At 42.5% G+C, this 20,102-nt stretch overlaps 1 protein-coding gene across 2 annotated transcripts in view; it reads left to right on the forward strand.

The window, feature by feature from the left end:
• PDXDC1 (pyridoxal dependent decarboxylase domain containing 1) overlaps nt 1-20,102 on the forward strand; it is a 68,133-nt gene that overhangs the window by 30,320 nt on the left and 17,711 nt on the right. For both annotated transcript variants that reach the window (XM_019507408.1, XM_019507407.1), the window contains 10 exons: nt 1,593-1,661; nt 2,435-2,513; nt 3,445-3,529; nt 4,312-4,360; nt 4,479-4,580; nt 4,805-4,930; nt 13,330-13,380; nt 14,694-14,757; nt 15,343-15,431; nt 19,202-19,307. In XM_019507408.1, coding sequence (XP_019362953.1) covers nt 1,593-1,661; nt 2,435-2,513; nt 3,445-3,529; nt 4,312-4,360; nt 4,479-4,580; nt 4,805-4,930; nt 13,330-13,380; nt 14,694-14,757; nt 15,343-15,431; nt 19,202-19,307 — 820 coding nt within the window. The remainder of the gene's footprint in view (nt 1-1,592; nt 1,662-2,434; nt 2,514-3,444; nt 3,530-4,311; nt 4,361-4,478; nt 4,581-4,804; nt 4,931-13,329; nt 13,381-14,693; nt 14,758-15,342; nt 15,432-19,201; nt 19,308-20,102) is intronic.

Below are 20,102 nucleotides of genomic sequence, written 5' to 3' on the forward strand. Positions count from 1 at the left end.
GTGGGGAGGGGGAGGGGGCTCCTGCCACTGCACACACCCCGGGAGGTGGGGGGTCTACAGTGAATTTTGGGGCAGTTGCAGCTCCCCCACCCCCCCGTAGCTGTCCACTGTGGACATAGCCCTGGCCACAGCGTGCAGTGCCCCATGCAGATATGGGGGCACATGTGCCCCCCCCATGTCCTTCCAGGGTGCATGCAGTGGCAGGAGCTGCACCCCCTCCAGATGAGCCATGGCTCTGTCCCGTGCCCTACCCCACCCCGGCTGGGCAGCACCAGCCCCACTTCCTCCCTCACTGTGGGGGCCTCGATCTGCCTCCCCATACCTCTTCTTTTCCCCTCCCCTTCCACCACAACAGACTGACCAGCTGGACACTACTCTTCAAGCTGCCAGGCTGGTATTAGAAATTGGATCGGTATTGGCCAATATGCGGATCGGTGTCAGCCTTAAAAATTGGCTATTGGTATCAGCCCCAAAAATCTCTATCAGTGCACTCCTAAAAAAATAAAGGTATTTGGGTAATGTGTTAGTGACATGATAGACTATGAACAAAAAGGAAGGGACAGTGGACATAAAATAGAATCCAAATTAAAATTATGTTAAGAACGAAGGTAGAAGTTTTACAGGAGTACAGCTTTGGGTTTACTGTAAACTCAAGGAATGTATTTAGATATGCATTGATAGCTGTCTTAAATTGTTTGAGAGAGAGACTATCATAAATTTTCATTTATAAGAGACTTTTATTTCAGGTACAGGCTAAAGAAAAAATGCTAGTAGTAATGGAGGTCTGTCATTTTGTAAAGTCAGTGTTGCAAAAATTCTCTAAAATTTGTCTCAGATTTAAAAAAAAAAAAAAAAAAAAGCTGGCAGGGAAGGACTCCAAACCCACAGAATGAATAATCACCTCAAAAGGGTACTGGGGATTAGTAGAGACAGGCAGTGGAGTAGGGGGGTGAGGAACTGATCTGTGAAAGAAAGCTAAAGGCTTACATGTCAAGAACTATAAGGATAAAGTGAGAATTGCTTAAGCCCAATTGTATTAGACCTTGCAAAGAATATTAAATAGCAAAAAGTTATTCAGCCATATAGATATATGGGTAGATATATATGGCTGAATAACTTTGCTGTTTGTTTTAGTATTCTAATATTCTTTAATATTATTTCTTTGATATATATATGATAGAGAGAGAGAGAGAACAAAGAAAGAAAGAGTGAGGCTACTAGTGAGGATGGGGATGCCTTGAATAAAATGACACTTTTGGTACAACCCTGGAGATAAGGTACAAACTCTGGAAAGAGGCCAGGCTTGGTTATTCTTTACTTCCTCTCACTTGTATGAAAAACTGGCTGTTACCTTACAGTTGTTTTCTTAATTTCCAGTGACCTCCCTTTTCTTCCTTTTTCCACTCTTATTTGTATCATAAATTCTAAGAGGAAGCTCAGTTTAACATGCCAGTCACAGTTATTGGTACAGAGGTCTGTCACTGTATGCGTTTACTACTTGACACTATGATTCCTTCTAGTATTTTTGAAGCAGTTGAAACAAGCAACTAAAACACCAGTGAGTTGTTTAGATTCCATCTTTCTTATTGCAGCTGGGGTTACCCCTTTCCTGCGTGTGCCGTGTGCCTTGTAACACTATGTTTGGATCCCAGCATCAAATGGTAAGTGTACTTTGTTTCATTTGACTGAAGTAATGCTAGCAGTCTGAACACTCTACATATTTTTCTATAGTGCTTATTTTGGTGTGTACAATAAAGGGCTTTCTTATCCAAGACCCTTGGGAAATATGCACCCTCTATGAAATAGGGTTTTTTTTTCTTTTTTTAAGGAGAGGTTTAAGCCTTAGTGCCAACCTCGTTTTTATTGCTTTGTAAGACCCTGTGGTGGATGGTTAGTGTTCCTTGTTACATAACCGACCCTGAACTTTTGTTCTGTTTAAAAAAAAAAACCTTTTTTTTTTTTTAATCAGAAGATGGAACATAAATGAATTGTATGCCAGTACAACTCCTGCTGAAGTCAACAGAAAAGACTTCCCTAGCTTGTGGCATTGGAAATGCAGATGAATCCATGTGTCTGAGGATCACTAGGCTACTGTGAGGGGAAGAGCATGAATTATGCAGTATACACAGTTTCTTTAGAAGCATTGTGTCAAATACTGAAATTCAAAATTTTGAATTTCTAAAATTAGTTACTTTGTCCTGTATACCTTGAAAAAGTTTTGTCTGTCTTTTTGCTTATTTTGTCTTTGGGGAGAGTGAAATTGAAATTGCAAACCTCAGACAAAGCAGTATTGAGAACTTAATCAGTGAATCAGCTTTAAAATTGTGTGGACACTATGCCAGGCTGTTTTTAGAAATCACAATTTTCTAGTTTAATAGTAATAAATTCCGTTCACCCTTTGACACATCATTTATATTTTTCGTATTAATGACAGGATGTTGCTTTGCTGGACAGATTGATTAAAGATGATATCGAATCTGGAAAGCTGCCATTGTTACTTGTAGCAAATGCTGGTGAGTGAGCAGACGATAATAAAGTTGCATTCTGGAAAAATGTTCTTTTGAATTGGGCATTTAGATCATATGGATTATCGGTTTGAGAATAAAGAGTAGGTCAGCCATTTTTTTGGCATGGAGTATCATTTAGAATGCATAAAACCTTTTAGAACAACTAATTACTTATATAATTAACTTAAGACTGCATTGTGCAGTCTCTTACAACAATGGTGAACAATTACACTGGCATTCCTGTTTGCTGAAGGAAGTATCTCTGTGACCAAGGTATTTGCAATTTGTTCTTCAATAAGCATAAATTTCTTTTTGAAAATGACATACTGAAGGCAGCAAATATCCCCAATTCAAACTTTTTTTGACTTGCTAATAAAGCAGATATAAATTGGTCTGGTCTTAAGAAAGGGTTTTATTTAATTAGCGGTAAGAAGTGTCTACTGCTTTTTTTCCCCTAGAAATATCAGAATGTTAGATTTAGTCTTCCTTATTTTGAAGGAGGTCACTCCTTCAGTTAGGCATATTGGGACTCTTTCTAGTTCTTAATTGAAATATTTCAGTGTGGTTTTTTTAATGCTTTTAGTCAACTAGTCTCCCATGTACCTGTAACCAAATGGGTATTAATACTGTTAATTTCCATGTTACCTTATGTCCTAATCCTTTAAGTCTCTAGTTGTCCATGTATCTACCACAGAAATGATTACCTAAATTTTAATGTAAAAACAAATAAAAATTGGATATAAATTTTTTTCCCCTTGTTTCATAGTTTGTAGGGTCAGAAGAGACCTGAACAGGTCATCAAAGTGACTTGTAGGTGACTTTCTAAATAATATACAAGATCCTTTGCTCGCATAGAGTTAAAGGCACAGTCAAAGTTCATATGTGTGAAATAGGTTAAATATTGGACATTCATTGATGCTTTTTCCTTTCAATATAGGTACTCCAGGAGCAGGGCACACAGACAAACTTGGGCGGTTGAAAGAACTTTGTGAGCAATATAACATGTGGCTACATGTAGAAGGGTACAGAACTTAAAGCTCTTTCTGTGCAGACCTGCTCTCCAGTGATGTTTGATTTAATGTGTGGCATTTAATTTCATAGCTAGCAAACACAATGGCAGGGCACACTCCATATATTTTTACTGTTAAACTGTTTTGTATTATCATAAATTTGCCACTCTTTAAAGGTAAATCCCTGCAAATGTCACATTTGGTTAAAAAAAAAAAATGGTCGTTCCTGTGTATGTACGGAGTCCTGATGGAAGTTCGTTCATGAATAACAGATAATCTGGCCCTACTTGAAAGATATGGGAACCTAAATAAACAAGACCTGAAAATACTTAGGGGAGAGAGAGTGAGACTTAGTGTGATCCTTGTTTCAAGTGCCACACAATTAAGGGGAATAAACCAAAAGACTGAAAGCTGCCTAAACAACACGAGTGAAGAATGTCATGCTTTTAGACCAAGAGCTGTAAGAATGGAAACCTGAGTGCCACTGTATTATGCTGTGCATTTTATGTTCAATGGCATGCTGTTAAAAATTGATAGAAAACTACTAAAGAAAGGCAATTAGGTGACAGGTTATGCTACCCCAAACTTGGACTGACATCTAAACTAGTTTCATGCTTGAATTTTGAAATATTAAATTGCAATGTCTGTTTCATGTGCAGTAAAAAATATATGAAGAAAAATGACCTCCCCTTACAAAACTGCATAAAATATTTAAACCAAAGATTAAAATGTATTTTACTTGAAGAAAAGGTGTAAATATTTAATATATGTTAAGAATATTTTCTCTTTTCCAGGGTGAATTTGGCAACTCTTGCATTGGGCTATGTCTCCTCTTCACTATTGGTATGTACTAATGTATGCAATATTTGTAACATGCTTTAGATTCTAAAATTGTTAGCTAATCACAATGTGCGTGTTTGGTATTCAGTCCCTATAGTAAACCTGAATGTTTCCCCTTTAGGCTGCGACAAAATGTGACAGCATGACTCTTACTCTGGGTTCCTGGCTGGGTCTCCCAGCAGTGCCTGCAGTTACACTCTATAGACAAGAGGATCCTTCGTTGGTAGGTTTGATTGTTTAATCAACATCTAGAAGCTAGATGCTTTAAAATTACAATGGTAACATAGTGATTTGTAACTCAATAAACAGTAATTTGCAAAGATGCCACTTACAGTTGTGACGCATCTGTAACTTGATGGTGTTAGATGATTCAGGTTTTGTTTAAGGAATTTTAGTTATAAAATAACAATACTCTTCTCCCCTATCTTCCTTTCCCTCCCACTTTAGTCCTTAGCAGCAGGTCTGACATCAAGTCAGCCTGTAGAGAAGCTTCGTGCCCTACCACTATGGCTCTCCTTGCAGTACTTGGGACATGATGGCATTGTGGAGAGAATAAAGCATGCATCACAGCTAGTAAGTAGTAGTTTGTTAATATGTCGTTTAAAGACATTCAGCTTTTCCAAGTATGGGATGGGATTTTATAAAAAATCTCAATTACCCTATTTTTGCCTGGAGACGGTGCTTGTTCCAATAAAGTTAAAATAGTAATGTTTTGGTAACTGTTATCTAGGCATCACTAGCACTATAACTGTTCACCTTTTTATATTTAAGAACACTTTGATTGTCATTTTAATATGTCTACATGATGAAGCATCACAGAAACTAATGTAGAAGAATTAAATAGAAAGAAATGTGGTAACAAATATGCATGTGTATGCATGCACACTCGGAGTTAAATTGCAAACTGCCAAAAGCATCAGTTGCCCAGCTATATATATACCATTGAGGTACAAAAAGTGCAATAAGATTTAAACCTTAATATCTCTGTGGTTCAGTTTCCCTTTTATAAATTGAGGATAATAATACTTCCTTTCTCCTGTTCCTTGTAGGTATAGTCTATTTTGATTGTAAGGTTTTCTGCCCAGAGACTCTCTTACTATGTATTAGTGTCTAGCTCAGTACAAACAAATTAGTAATATATAAATCCCTGAAAATTCAGAATGCAAATACAGACAATTTTAAGTATACAGTTGCTGCCTGTTTGCAGTAAGTGATTTACTAGCACTGTTTCCTCTGGTAACCTTATCCCCTACCACATACTTTTTAGCCAGTAACAGCAACACATCTGCTGCTTAAGAGCAATGTTTGTGTACTAGAAGATGCTTCACTGTGTCATAGGTCAATGGGGACAGTATGTTCTCTGTGCTTTCTTGCCTTGCTTAGCAACCCACAGAGAAAATACTGAGAAGATGCACTTAAAGAAAAAGTTGTGATGATTAAATGCTTGATGACAATCAGAACCAAGTAGGACTTGCACAGGTCAGTTATACAAGGAATTTAAAGTAGAGAGATTAGCTTTTAGAAGATGAAGATGGCCAGGTGAACAACCAGTCACAAATGTGAAGAAAAATATCCCTTGGGTTGATGAGCACCTTTCTATGATTCATTAAGTGCTTTCTGAACTCATAAGCAAGAAAGAGACCCTTCAGTTTGCTACTGCAGTTGGATTGAGTGACTTAAGGCAAGTGGTGGTTGTTTTAGCTGTTAGAAAAACCCACTATCACTTACAGAGAGGAGCATGAAGAGAAACAGTCTCTGGATAAACCCACTAGCAAACATTGGACATGAAAGACTTCTTCAGATTATTGAGAAGTTTTCCCTGTCTGACATCTTTAATGCAGATGAAATTAGACTTCATGAGAGAGGGCTTTCTGACAGAGGACCCATGGAAGGAAGGAAAAATCTAGAAGGTGGGTGAGTTTTAAAGGGCAGAGTAACTTTGCATATATGTGCCAACATGGGTGGGACAAACCTGTTCAGCTTTAGTCAGCTTCCTCTCAGTTATGACAGTTCAGCAAATGCTGGGGTGATGGAGATGCAAGTTCATAAAATCTTTTGTCATATCAAGGGGAAAAAAACCACAGTGATATAAAAGAGTCTGACCTCTCCTGAATGATGTTCCATTTTCTGCCCATATGACACAAGAGGACTTAGTAGCTTCCCTAGTTGTGGATGAATGAGGAGAACTTCTCCATGTCCAGAGAGCCAACTGATGATGTCACAGTTGTTATGAGGACTTAAACACTACCTCAGGTTAAGAAAATGGACCACAAAATGGTGGATACATAGGGTGAGAATGAAGTTTTTAGGAAATTTTTTATGAAGTCCCATTTCTGATGAATGTTGATGGATATTGAAAGCCTTAAAATTTGCTTGTCACGTCTTACAGCAGGTATGCGTGAGTCTTGGGGACAAAACTTGCTGGTTTCTTTGGGAAAGTTAATATAACTTTCCAAAGCAGAATTATGACCTGAAAGACATGGAACAAATTAAATTCTCTTATGAAAACGTAGTGATCCCATATATCTTGAATTTACCCTCTCTGAACTCAGCGAGATGTTGATAATGCTTTGTAAAATTATATTACAAAGCACTTTTTGATGTCAAGTATGATTTTAATTTAGACTCTGTGTGTTGTCATGTTTTGTATGTTTGTTCTTTGAACCTAAAAGTAAAACATTGACCCTGTTTTATAATAAACTCAGTCAATACAGTTCCCCTGCTAGCCACTTTTAGCAGGCTACCTTTGGTTAGATGACATGGCTGCTTAAAAGCTTCGTAGTACAACAGTACTGGAATGTATCTGGTAATGGGTGTCAGCTGGAGTGGGAAGAATTAGTCTGAACTAAGTCCATACTGGTCTACTCAATAAAAATTGAAATTCACAGATTATGTGGGAGTTACTAAGTACAGTCTTTAAGGCCCATGGGAGATGTTGAAACAATTGTGAATTTGGAACTTGAGGAATTTCATGTCCCATCCCAAACATTGTGCCTCCTGCCATACCAGACATACATGACAGGAGCTGCAGTGTTTGGGATGAGTATGACAGGACCTGCCTTAGAGCAGGGGTGGGCAATTATTTTGGGCAGAGGGCCGCTTAATGAGTTTTGGTGAGCTGTCGAGGGCTGCATGGGTAGCCCCGCCCCTTCAGTTGTCCCACCCCCGGTCGCCGTCTTGGGACCGGAAGTCCCTCCCCTTGACCCTGGAAGTACTTCTTTTGGAGAGGTGGCCTTGAAACCTGACCCCTTCCACAAGCAAGGACCCAGCCCACCCCATCAGGCCCCAGGCATCGAAAGCTGACCATCCCCCACACCCATCACTGGTGCCACCATGACCTGCACCTGACCCACCCCAGCCCCTCCCCCATCCCCCCCACCCCTGTGGTACAGCAGAAGCCGGCCCAGGTCCCCTCACCAGCACAGCACCCTCCAGTGCTGTGGGACCCCTCCCGTCCTGAGCCGCAGGGGGCTCAGCCACAGTTTTCCCTCCCTGGTGCGGCCTGGCCAGCCGTAAAGGCGGGAGGCTCCACCACTGCTTCTGCTGGCCAGTGATGACCCAGTGGGGCATCCCCAGCAGCACGTGGGAAGCCAGCTTCAGCCTCATGCTGCTCCGGATGGGACTGGCCCAGCTGGGTCAGCACCAGCCAGAAAAAGCGGCATGCAGCTGAAGCCAGCTTCCCACGTGCTGCTGGGGACAGGAGTCTGTCTGGGTCGGCACCAGCCAGCAGAAGTGGCAGTGGAGCCGTGTGCTGCTCAGCACTGACTGGCGCAGGTAGAGGGAAAACGAAGCTGAGCCCCTGCCGCTCCGGCCAGGCTCATCTCATCCCAAGCGGCTCTGCCGCCTCTGCTTCTGGCTGATGCCAACCGGGCCAGGCTCCTCCCGTCCCCAGCAGCACATGGGAAGCTGGCTTCAGCTGCATGCTGCTTTTTCTGGCCAGAGCTGACCTGGCTGGATCCGTCCCATCTGGAGCAGCATGCAGCTGAAGCCGACTTCCCACGTGGGGGAGGGGGTGAGCCTGGCCGGGTTGGTATCGGCCAGCAGAACCGGCAGCGGAGCCATGTGCCGGTCGGGGCTCGTCCTGGCCTGAGCGGCACATGGCTCTGCCACCACCTTTCCTCCCTGGTGCTGACTGGGCCAGAGCTGCGGCCCAGCCCAACCCCGCACAGCCCAAGCGGCATGGCATAACATGGGGAAAGCCTGCCCAGCAGCCACTTTCCTGGGCTTACCTGCAGGGCAGGGCCCTTTCCAGTCCCGTGCAGCAAAGCAGAAACTGGCCCAGACACTCTTTCCCCTCACCAGCACCGCAGGTTCTGGCCCAGGCCCCCCGCCCCTCTCAAGCTGCAAACCTGGCCTGAGCCAAGGGCAGGGCGAGGCCAGCTGGGTCAGGCTGAGGTCAGGGTTATTTGCCTCAAAACCAGAACCCAAGTAAACAGTCTGAGGTGCTGCAGCCCCACTCATACTGGCCTGAGCCAACACTGTTTCTCCTTCTCTGCTCCAGACCCTGTGGTCCTGCCTTGTGCCATCATACCCCAATGCCTGTAACTCCAAAATGTCAGATGCCTTCCCTGCCACCCACCATGACCAGTCTCCCCTGATCCATAGTGGGCTGAGTCCCAATCCCTATTCTGTAGCCTGGCTTCTAGGCTCTAGGCCTGCTAACTGAAATGCCCAGTATTTCACCAGCATCAATTACAGCTTTACAGAACTGCAAACTGAAACAGTCACTGGCACCCCTTAGGTACCACTTTGTGGCCTCCTACCTCCTCTTCAGCCTCTCCTAAGAGGCTTACTGATATAATACAGTCAACATTAAACACTTAACTAACATTTAACCTATCTCGGTACCCTCACCACAGAGAGGATCCTCCCCTGTACCTACTAGCTAGCTCACACCAGCTCCTTGGGCTTCCTTATCCTTCTGTAGATCTGTAGCTGATTCAGCTCTCCAGGGTTCTTCTCACCACACTCGGGGCTAAGAGCGGGTCTCTGGCCCTGGAGTCAGGCTGTTTATACATGTTTACTAGGGCTGTGCGAAACGGCACCGTTTCGTTTTAAGTTCCACTTCGCCGTTTTGATGGGATAGTGTTTCGTTTCATCGTTTTTGGTTTTGAAGCACTGTCCTGTTTCATTTCATTGAAGCTGTTTTGCTGTTTTGACACTTTTCGACCACCAGTTATAATGGGAAATCATGGAAATGCCTATAACTTTGTCATTTCTTGCCTGATTCAGCTGAAAATTGCAGGGGCGGTAGCCCCTTCTGAGGGCATGGAGTCTGCCACATTTCAAGGAGATAGGTGTGGGGGTTTCTGGGAAACTGCACCTCAAGGTGCTGAGAGCAAAACTCGTGTCACTTGCTGGCAGCGGGAGCCTCCTGTTGTCCCGTGTGCAGATCTGGGAGCCGGTGCCCCTGGGAGGGCTGTGGGGCTGTGCCAGACTCCTCCCAAGGGTGCGCCCAGGATGACAGGAGGCTGCTGCTGGTGCCTGGGAATGGCACAGCCTGTGCACAGCACCGGGAAGATTGCTGCTGCCGCTGGCCCCAGGCAGCAGCAGCAGCCTCCTGTCATCCTGCACACAGATCTGGGGGCTGCACCCCCGGGAGGAGTCTGGCTGCTGGGAGGGCAGGTTGAGCTCCATGGGGCTGGCGAAGCCACTCGGGGTGCAGCCCTTGCTCTCCCTGTCTCCCACTGCTGGGCTGCACTCTGAGCAGCTCTGCCAGCCCCACAGAGCTCATCCCAGCAGTGGGAGATGGCAGGAGAACCAGTGGCAGAGCCGCTCAGAGCACAGCCCTGGCTCCCACTGCCGGACTGAGCTCCACAGGGCTGGTGGAGCCGCCCAGTGCAGCCCTGGCGAGCACAGCCCAGTGGCTGGAGGCTCCACAGCCCCGTGGATCTGAGCCTGGCAGCAGGAGGCGGGGGAGAGCCACTGACCAGGGCTGCGCTTGGAGTGGCTCTGCCACTGGCTCTCCCGTCGCCTCCTGCCACCAGGCTGAACTCTGTGGGGTTGGTGGAGCTGCTTGGAGCACAGCCCTGGCTCTCCTCTGCCTCCCGCCACTGGGCTGCTTCAAAACTCAAAATGTTTCGAGTGTCCTCGTTTTGTTTCAGAGCCTTTTGTTTCATTTTGATTTCGCTGTTTCGAGCTTGAAACGCATTGAAGCAGCTTCAAAATGAAACGCCCGTTGAAATTTCCACACCCCTAATGCTTACTAACTCCACCCCTTCCAGTCACCTGATGCCTCTTTCTCAGAGTCCAGCACAAGTGTTTCTCTTTAGCCAATCTATAGGCTTGCCTCTTCTCGGCCTGCCTTGCTGTGAGCCGACCCACAGCTCCTTGGCCAGCTTTCCTTAGCCCAGTCCTGTATATCGGGCAGGGGGCTGTTACCCAGGTTACAGGTAACCTTGCAGGTTGATTGCTGATAAGAGGCAGAAGGAGGTCTGCAGCCTGGCTTATTTCCTTGCACTTCAGAAGACAAAAACAAGCATTTATCCCAAAGTCTATCTGGCTGCCCATGACAGCACAACATAGACTCACCTACACTAGTTGGGGAGACTCAAGAGGTGGGAGGAGGGTGACATGCAGATTTGCAGCAAGTCTTATTGAATGTGCTGAGTTCTCCAATTTCCCTCCAGCCTATACTCCGTATTTATAGATGGCAGGTTCTAATATTTGGCCTCTGATTGGTTTTATTTACATTTCTTTGTTGCACTGAAACTTCTGGAGCTGGACTGAACCAGATAACTTGTGGATTTGGAAGGTGTGAGTTAGTTGGGATTTACATCCTTGGGAAAGGGGAGGATTTTTTATCTGCTTTCCTTCCCCATTGTGGAATGCTGTTCACCATTGTCCTGTTTCTTCTTTGCCTTAGTTTATGGTCTTCTCTGACAAGGCTGTTTTTGTTTTTACAAATTAAATACCTTAACAAAAAATAATTTTATTATAACAAAATAGCATCTAATACATTTGGTTACATCAATCGCTACTACTAATATTTAATATATTTGAATTACTTAATGCCTGGTCTTCATTTTATAATAGCTTCTTTCAGGCCTGGTACTTTGTTTACTTGCATTTCATTACTACTTTTCTTAGATACGTTGATCGTTTCCTTTTATTTCGCTGACCAAGTTGGTTGCCACATCTGCAAAGGTTCATGCTTCAGTCATTCAGAAACAGGTTTTGGGGCCTTCTGCTTGGCTACACTTATGCAACTTGACCTAGGCCCCTTGACAATGGCTATGGCTGACAACAGGGTGACTCTGTCCCATACCTGGGGCTGACCCCAGCCTGATCCTTAAGATTGACTAGGGTATCCCCAGGCCCAGTTTCAGACCTGGGGCTGTTGCCAACAATAGATGATTGCCAGCTGTGGCCCCAGGTCTGATACAAGGGCTTCCTCTGCTTGGGACTTTAAACCTTGCATCCAGCAGCTTCAGAGGGAGGGTTGCCAGCCACAGAGGATCAGAGGCTTCCAGTGGAGAAGAGCAGAAGAGTTTTACCTGTCAGGGACTTTAAATAGCAGGCATTTTAAAGTCTCTGGAGGGGGAAGCTTTTTGGTTCCCCCTGTCAAGAGTCTCATCCCCCCCCATACTGGCCAGCCCTACTGGGGCTCACCATTTTGGGAACTGAAACTCCTGTGCCTAAGAACCCCTCGGCTCTGCCAGGAGTCCACAGGACAGCCTGGGGCTGATGCTGGCAATCAGCTGATTGTTCGCACTGGTGCTGGGGCAGCCCTGGGCCAGCTGGAGACCTGGAGTTGCCCTGGGCTGGTGTTGACAAGGTTGTCAGCACTGTGGGTTGGAGACCTGAAGCTGTCCAAGGCTGACTTCAACGGTCAGCTGATTGTTGAGCATCCACCCCCGTTAGCCCTGGTATATAGACCTGCCACACTTTCAATTTTAAGGTGCCATAAAAAACAGCCATAACAATGTTCCATGTTTTATGTGGAACATTTAATGGGTGACTTGTCATTTTAATAACACCTTAAATTGGGTGCATGGGTAACACCCTCACTTTTTATGGCATGTTAACTAATACATTAGTGGTGGAGGGAGAAGGGGGTGGCTGCCACCTTGGCTGCCTGTGTGTTGGCAGCTGTGAGGACTGCTGGTTTCTACTGGAGAAGCCAGCATTTTATTTCAGTAAGGTGCCTCCCCACCCCACTGCCCACCCTTAGTAGTACATCCCTACTAATGTATTAATGGCTTTAGTTTAGTTTATTCTTTAGCCTAACGAATATCTTTCTAAATTACTTAATTAAAAAAATCCTTTGTTACTGGTTGCCATGGTAGCTTGGTGCACTTCGGGGTTGGGTGGGAGAGAAGGCTGATCTGAGCCTTTTGAACAGGGCAGGATATAAATCAAAATTAATATATAAATACCGCAATCAACACAGTGGTTTAGTTGACAGATTAAGATGCACAATAAAGGCACAGACAGAAGTGCAGCTCTCTGCTGTAACTGAGAAGGCTTTGCAGGAAGTGTTCTTCTGAGTTGCAACGATCCGGACCAAACTGTTCAAAATGGGAACGTTTCAGAATGGGGGGGAGGGAATGGAGCAGAGGGAGCTTGTTCTAGGGGTTCCCCAGCTGGCTCTGGATGGTGGGGCAGCTGAACTGAAGCTTCCCCTGCCCACCTCAGGGCTCCAATACACATGCCCCACCCTCCAGCAGGGGCTGAAAACCCCCACAGACCAAAATCCCTCTGTTCCCTTTCACCCTCCCATTCTGAAAACCGCTCAGACAGAAGTTACAGAAGGCGTTCTGTTTTGAAATATCTTCATCTGATCCCCTCATGCAATGAGGGGATCAGATTTTCACCTGATTGGCCATTTTTGTAGCAGTCTGCAGCTGCGCACTTACGTTTATAGTAGTATATATGTACAGATGGATGATGTTGAATGGATAAAGTTGTTGTTATGCATATGGAAGTAATTTTAAATTCCTAAAATCATTTTTTTTCTGTGATCTTTTTAGAGTCAGAGGCTGCTGGAAAACTTGAAAAACCTGGATTTTATTAAAACTTCGGTACTGTTTACTTTTTATTACTTCTAGTGATTTTGCCATTGGTTATTAAATACCAAAATATCTTGGTAGAAGAAGCAAACCCTATGACAGTTGGATGGTGGTGTTATTTTTAATTTTTAGTTTTATATAACTTCATTCAGGGCTCATGGTAGAGGTGATATCTTTTATTAGAGCAACAAGATTTTTGCAAAAAAAAATCTTTTAATTGCAAGGTTTCAGGCACGTAAGATCGCTTCTACCATAAGTCCTTATTGCTTTTTCCTTTAGACCAGTATGGCTACAACCTGGATACCCGACATATAACTTCATTGACATTTTGAGGTATAACCTGAGTTGCATATAGCAAAGATTGCACTCTTTATCCCTGTACAGCCTCAGGCTCATGCTATAATGCCCAGAAGCTGCTTCCAAGAGTACTCCTTAAACCATTGACTCAATATTCTTTCAGGATACAAATTTTTCACAAGATACTTTAGAAATTATATTTTGAAAATGAAACTAGATGTACCTTCCCCTTCTGTTGAGACTATTTTATTCTTGCTCTCAAATATGTAAACAAAATATTTCTCCTACTAAGAGTTTAAGTTGAGAAGGGTCTTTTAAAATTAGAATTACTTGTAACTGAGAATTTTGTTTTTTAAATTAGTTGCATCTAAGGTAATTTTGGTGAGAAGATGCTCTGATGTATGGAGCAACGTAAGCCTTTGGATATAGTATTTATTCGAATACACAGCATAGTTTAATTGGAAAGCAAATGCTATGATTTGTGATGAGTAATCTCATTCTGCTTTGTGAGTAGAGTAATCTCATTTCAGAACTCATTTGCAGTATGAAACTCCATGATGGCCCTTCTGCCTGTGTATATTCTGAATAACTTGTATTTGTCACTGAACAGCCAAATATTCTATTTGGAGAGATTTCTACCAGGATCTTTTTCTCCTAATACTAGAATACTGGGGTTAACGTAACCCTAAAATATCTTAAGTATTATATGTCTTTCAATGAACATCCTTTTTTTTTTTACTTTATAGTGCTCCAAATTAAGTTGTATAGAACTTTTTAAGTAAAAAAAAATTCTGCTTTATGTGAAAGGAAGCAGTGATCTACTTTGCTAAGTTTGCCTGTTTACGTGTTTATATAGTCACAAAAAGCTTTGTTTTTAATGACTGAACCAAAATATTAAGATTTGAACATTATGAATATTGACAAAACAAAAGAATGTTGGCTCACCTTAGTTAATTGTGTACATACAACATTAAGTCTTTTCTAAGTGCATTTTCATAACATAGATTTTTCTTATTTTTATTTTTAAGGTTGAAGATGAACTTAGTTCTCCTGTTGTAGTATTCAAATTTTCCCAAGACCATCCAAATATAGGTACATAATTTATGGATAATAAATAATAAAAAGCAGTAGGGGGCAGCCTTTTTTGGCAGACATGCTACAAATTAGCTCTACACTTTCAGTCCCCTTCCCCAGTCTGATCTGCTTTTCTGCTTTCTGTTCCCTGCCCTGTGCTCCATGACTGATCTGTTGCTCTACTTTCTGCCTCCTGTGCTGTGCTCCCTGACCCATCTACTGTTCTCCTTTGTTTCCTGCCCTACATGGTACTGCCCGTCCCCTTCCCAGTCTACTGCATGCCAGACAGGCCAGCCATTCCATAGGTTGGCCCCACCTGCACCAAAGTGCATGCGCATCTGCGTGTATGTAAATAAATACATACGTATTACATACTTGTTGCAAAGCTCCATTCAATTGCAGTATGGGAGAGTGTCGTAAGTGGCTAGAATAAATGCATTTTAAGTCCGTTATCAGTTTGAATTATGACCCACAAAATTAAGAAAAGATATATAAACTTATGTGCAAATTGTCTATCTTTTTCTAGAAAATGTTGCTCATTGGAAAATTGAGTAACCTTTTATATTTTGTATAAAAATCTCTGTTGCTTATTTTTGGGTTCAGATCAAACACTGCATGCTTCACAGACCTCTGCAATTCAACACATTCTAACCAACAATGAGAGACATATTTGTGATACCTTCAATCAGTGGGTAAGGCTGGACCTTCCTTTTTCTTGTAAAATGGGGAAAGATGGGATAACTCGAACTGCTTACAGAAGCGACAAAATTAGCTTGGTCATAATTTAATCTTTGCTCTTCCATGTGAAATTCAGGAGTGGTTCTAAATTAACAAGAGGGATTTTGTTTGAACTACCAGCTTTTCATATATGTTATATTTTAAATTATAATATATACAAAATTTTAAACTCACAGGTGAAAATGTTGATACCTTTTCTTTAAGTCTTACCCCAAAAAGTTTGTATTTTTTGGTCACTAGGGTTAAATAAATGTTCTCCTTTGTCATGCATTCCAAAAAGCAGATGTGTGCATTGTGTTGCTTTTGCTGTTCACTAGATCTCTCCATTTGAAGTTAGTATTTATAGTCAATGAGGTACAACCTGTAGAGGGGAACCCTGTACCCCAGGAAAGGTGATTTTCTTTTGTTTGCCAAAATAAAAAACTTGTCTCAGAGGCTTTTACTGACTGAAGTGGAGAAGATATAACTTCGGGTTTGTTAATTCAAGTAGTAACTGGTAACGTAATAAGACCATCTTGTTGCGGGGGAGGGGAGAAATTATGTGTATTTTTCACTCGCCAATCCCCCCCACACACACACACACGCACACTTCAAACAGATGTAGAAAATAGAATCGTGTTAATTACACTGTAAATTCCTGTAATTTTCTATCTGCCTTCATAGTGCAATCTGAGTTTATGAGGTTTTGTGCTGTGCAAGTGCTGTAGGAAGGGAAACAAGACTACTAGTGTGTCAGATCCCCTTTTCTACAACATGGAGAGCTTAAATGTTCCTGCCTCCCCTCATATGTAGTCATGCAAGTCTTTTGTTTTTGTTTTTGTTTTCTTTGCCTCTAATTGAACTAAGGAGCAAGGGTTGCATTATGTGTTAGGAAAATGAGCAATTCTAAATATGTAAAATATGCATACTTTTAATGAGCGCTGCAGTAAATTCCCCAACCCATTTATGATGCTTATGCCAAGGGTAGTTCAGTATTCTTGTAGGGCAGTGGTTTTCAACCTTTTTTTCATTTGTTTGGCCCCGTTGGAAATTTTGAATGGAGGTGCAGACCTCTTTGACTTGTAACTGTGGGTATTCGCATACTTTTGATTGATCATAGTCTTCTTTTGTGGACCCCTTAGACAGTCTACAGAACCCCAGGGGTCCACAGACACAAGTTGAAAACCACTAGGATAGGGGTCCTATCCGATGCAAAGTAAAGCAGATGGGGGACAGCATTATGAAACTGATCCATTTATTTTGCTCTTCCACCTTTATACACATGTGACTTCCTGTAATTACTGGCTTTCTCCATATTTCCCCTTGAACCTCTGCAAATCTACATGAATTAGGAAATGGAGAGGTGGAACTAAAACACAGTGGTTCGTGGTAGATTTTATAACCGTTGAGACAAAACACTTATAAGGAAAAAGTGTTCTGCAGGTCAAAGGCCTGCAGAACATACAGCCGGGCAGCCATACAAGCAGCAGCAACTTCATATTGCTGCTATTGCCACTGGTGTAATCGTGCAGCTGTGCTCACAGCCATTTTTTTCCTGCTCTTCTCATCTCCTCTCCCTTCCCCAAGTCAGTGCCTGATTCGCCACTGCTGTAGGTACAGATACTATATGCTGCCCTGTATGAATTATAATATCATTATAGGTTGATAGCATGCACATTGGTATTATGAACAGGAACAGACTTTCATACCTTTAGGCTTTTCATGATCTTTATATTAAGATTTGAGAATGGCATGAAATTCTGCTTGGAGAGATCCTTGATAAATATAAGAACTTAAGAATCAAACAAAATCCCTGTGGCCTGAACTCTGTAAAAGAGGCAGAAATGTTCAGGCTTTGCAAGTGATTTAACAATCTGGGACTTGGGTACCTCCAGAAAAAGAAGAGGCCTTTGTAGGAGGCTTATTTTACAAATCAGAGCATTATATTTGGAAAATGACAATGGGCCAGATCTGCAAAAGAACTTGGGCATCTTAGTTCTGCCAAACGCCCATCTTCAGTGTCCAAATCTAAAATTGTGACCCTCAAAACTCCTACTCTCTCTGGAGGTGTCTCTGTTACCATAAAGTACCCTAGGCACCTGAAGAGTCCCTTGTAATACAGGGTGACATATAGCGCCTGCATCTACAGCAGTGGCATAACTAGGGTAGAGAGACTGGGGCAGCTGCCCCTTGCACTGACTTGAGGTGAAAAAAATGGCTGGGAACACAGCTGCATGATCAACACCAGCGGCAGCAATCAGAAGCTGCTGCTGCTGCTTGTGTGGCTGCCCAGGTGCATTGTTAGACCTCTGACCTGCAGCATACTTTTTCCTTGAAAGTGTTTTGTCTCATCAATTTATAATGCCTTCTGTGGACCATTTTGTTTTAGTTCCACTTCTTGATTTCCTAATCCATGTAGATATATTTTCAGATGCTTCAGGAGGAAATAACTGGAGAGAGCCAGTGATTGCAGGAACTCTGTGTCCAGATGCATCTTAGTTTTGGTAAAGTTAATAAATGCTTAACTTGTCATCTGAATCCACAACATAGGCATCCCTCCACCTCCTTAACTGCAGGCCTGATGCAGGAGGTGTTCTGGGAGTACATCTAAAGGATTGGGCTCTGCATAAAACCCACAGAAATTAAAGGAGACAGTAGTTAGGTTGCTTTCTTGCCTTCCTGCCATTACCTTTTCTCTACTAGCCACTAGCTCTGTGGTTAGAGCATGCACCCAAGATGTGGGAGACCAAGGTACAGTTTCCTCTTTGGCTGAGGATTTAAACCATCATGTACCATGTCCTAAGACAGTGATGATCAACCTTCTGAGCCCGCATGCTGGATGAGTGGTGCAGGTCCTTAGGCTAGATTCAGTCCTGCACCGACATGATATATCTTACAGAGACACATCATCTACCCTGCAGGGATACCCATGGGTCTGGAAATTTGGCAGCAGGGGAACAGTAATTAACACTACCACCTGTCACCCACCGCCCAGTTTCTGGACCCGTAAGAAAACCCACAGGCCGGATAACATGGCCCTATGGGCTGCATCTGACCCGTGGGCTGAATTGTGAGCACTTCTATCTTAGGACAGTGCCATAACCAGCTATTCATGGGTTAGGGAGAAGGAGGAAAGGAGAAACGGGGCCTCTTAAACAGCTTCATCATGAGAAATTAACTACTCAGAGAATAGTGGTAAGAGCACAAATTGGCAGGCGCAGTCAGTTGCAAGCTATAAAACTCCTTTACTCTCCCTTGTTTAACTGCTTAGATTTCTGGTTGGTGTTGTCCCTTTATTGGTACAGTATCCACTTTCACTGTTTTCTCCAGCTGCTATTAGTAGAAATCCAACTGAAATGTCCTTTTTTAAAGAACAAATTATGTGGCCTTTTTTGTTTATTTTTTGATGCATTGCTGTGGACATTGTCATTACCTCTTCCTGTGTGAAGCATGAATACAATTTAATTTACTTGCAGAAACCATGAAATAAATCACGTCTTGGGGTTTACTTAGAAATTGTGAAATAATTTAATATGTACATGGCTTTTGTGTTTTGTCACTTAAGGGTGAGGTGAGCAAGCCAATGCTTATATACTTCAGGAAGAAAACTAATTAACTTTTAAGTGGTAGAAAAAAGAAGCCTTATTTGGGGCATTGAAAATATGGGACTATTCCAATCCAAGTTGGCTATCTGGAAAACTGTGCTCTCTAAATTCCTTTAACTAACTATGTCTTGTCTCTTCAGCTTGGAGAACAGTTGGCACAGTTGATTCCAGCCAGTGGAGTCGATGTAGTTGAACTGGAAGATGAAGGCACATGTGTGCGTTTTAGTCCATTAATGACTTCTGCAGGTAACAGTGTCATTTAACTTAGCCACTTACCTAGGTAGTTCATTCGGGGAGGGGAAAAATTGGAATTTGCCATTAAAATGATAAATATCATGTTTGTGTAAACTGAATCTGTTCTTCTCTGACTGACTTGCAGTATATACTCTCAAGATTTTTTTTTTCCCTTTGGCTACTTAAATGAGGCAGTGGCATCTAAAAGAGGTTCAGGATTGTCTCATAGCTTAGCAACTGGTACTTTAGAAAAACATTACTCTTTGTGTGTGGCATCATGCTCCTCCACCTCTGTAAATCTTTCTATTTTGTCAGTATTCACTAGAAAGATTAAGGTGAGAAACTGAGGAAGGTTCCCTTTTAAGCTCTCAAGCATTAGAAAGGAGTCGTCATAGTCCTTCTTTCTCTCATTCCTTTGGATAAAGGATATACTCTTACTTATTCAGGTGGTTAGATATAGGAACTGAGCCCTTGAATAGAATAAAATAAACTATTTTGAAAGAGACAAAAGATCCATTAAAACGTGTCTGTCTGTCCCTTCTTCCGCAGCACCCTTTTTCTTAGTATTGATACAGCAAAGAAATTCTGTGTTTTTTTTTTTGTTTTTTTTTCTCCTCGGAACAGGGTGTAGTATCAGATTAGAGAACCAACAGTATAGAGAAGTGGGAAGAATTTTTTTTAATGTGGTTATACTGTCACTTTTTAGACAACAGTAGCGCAGAATCATTCTGGTATAGTTTTGCTGTATATGGACAAAGTTATTTTTTTAAGTTATTGATGTAGCAAATAAAGGAATTGATATTAATA

The sequence above is a fragment of the Gavialis gangeticus genome, unplaced genomic scaffold (genome assembly GCF_001723915.1).
Source record: "Gavialis gangeticus isolate Ggan-Ray unplaced genomic scaffold, GavGan_comp1, whole genome shotgun sequence".
In the NCBI taxonomy this organism is placed as follows: Eukaryota; Metazoa; Chordata; order Crocodylia; family Gavialidae; genus Gavialis; species Gavialis gangeticus.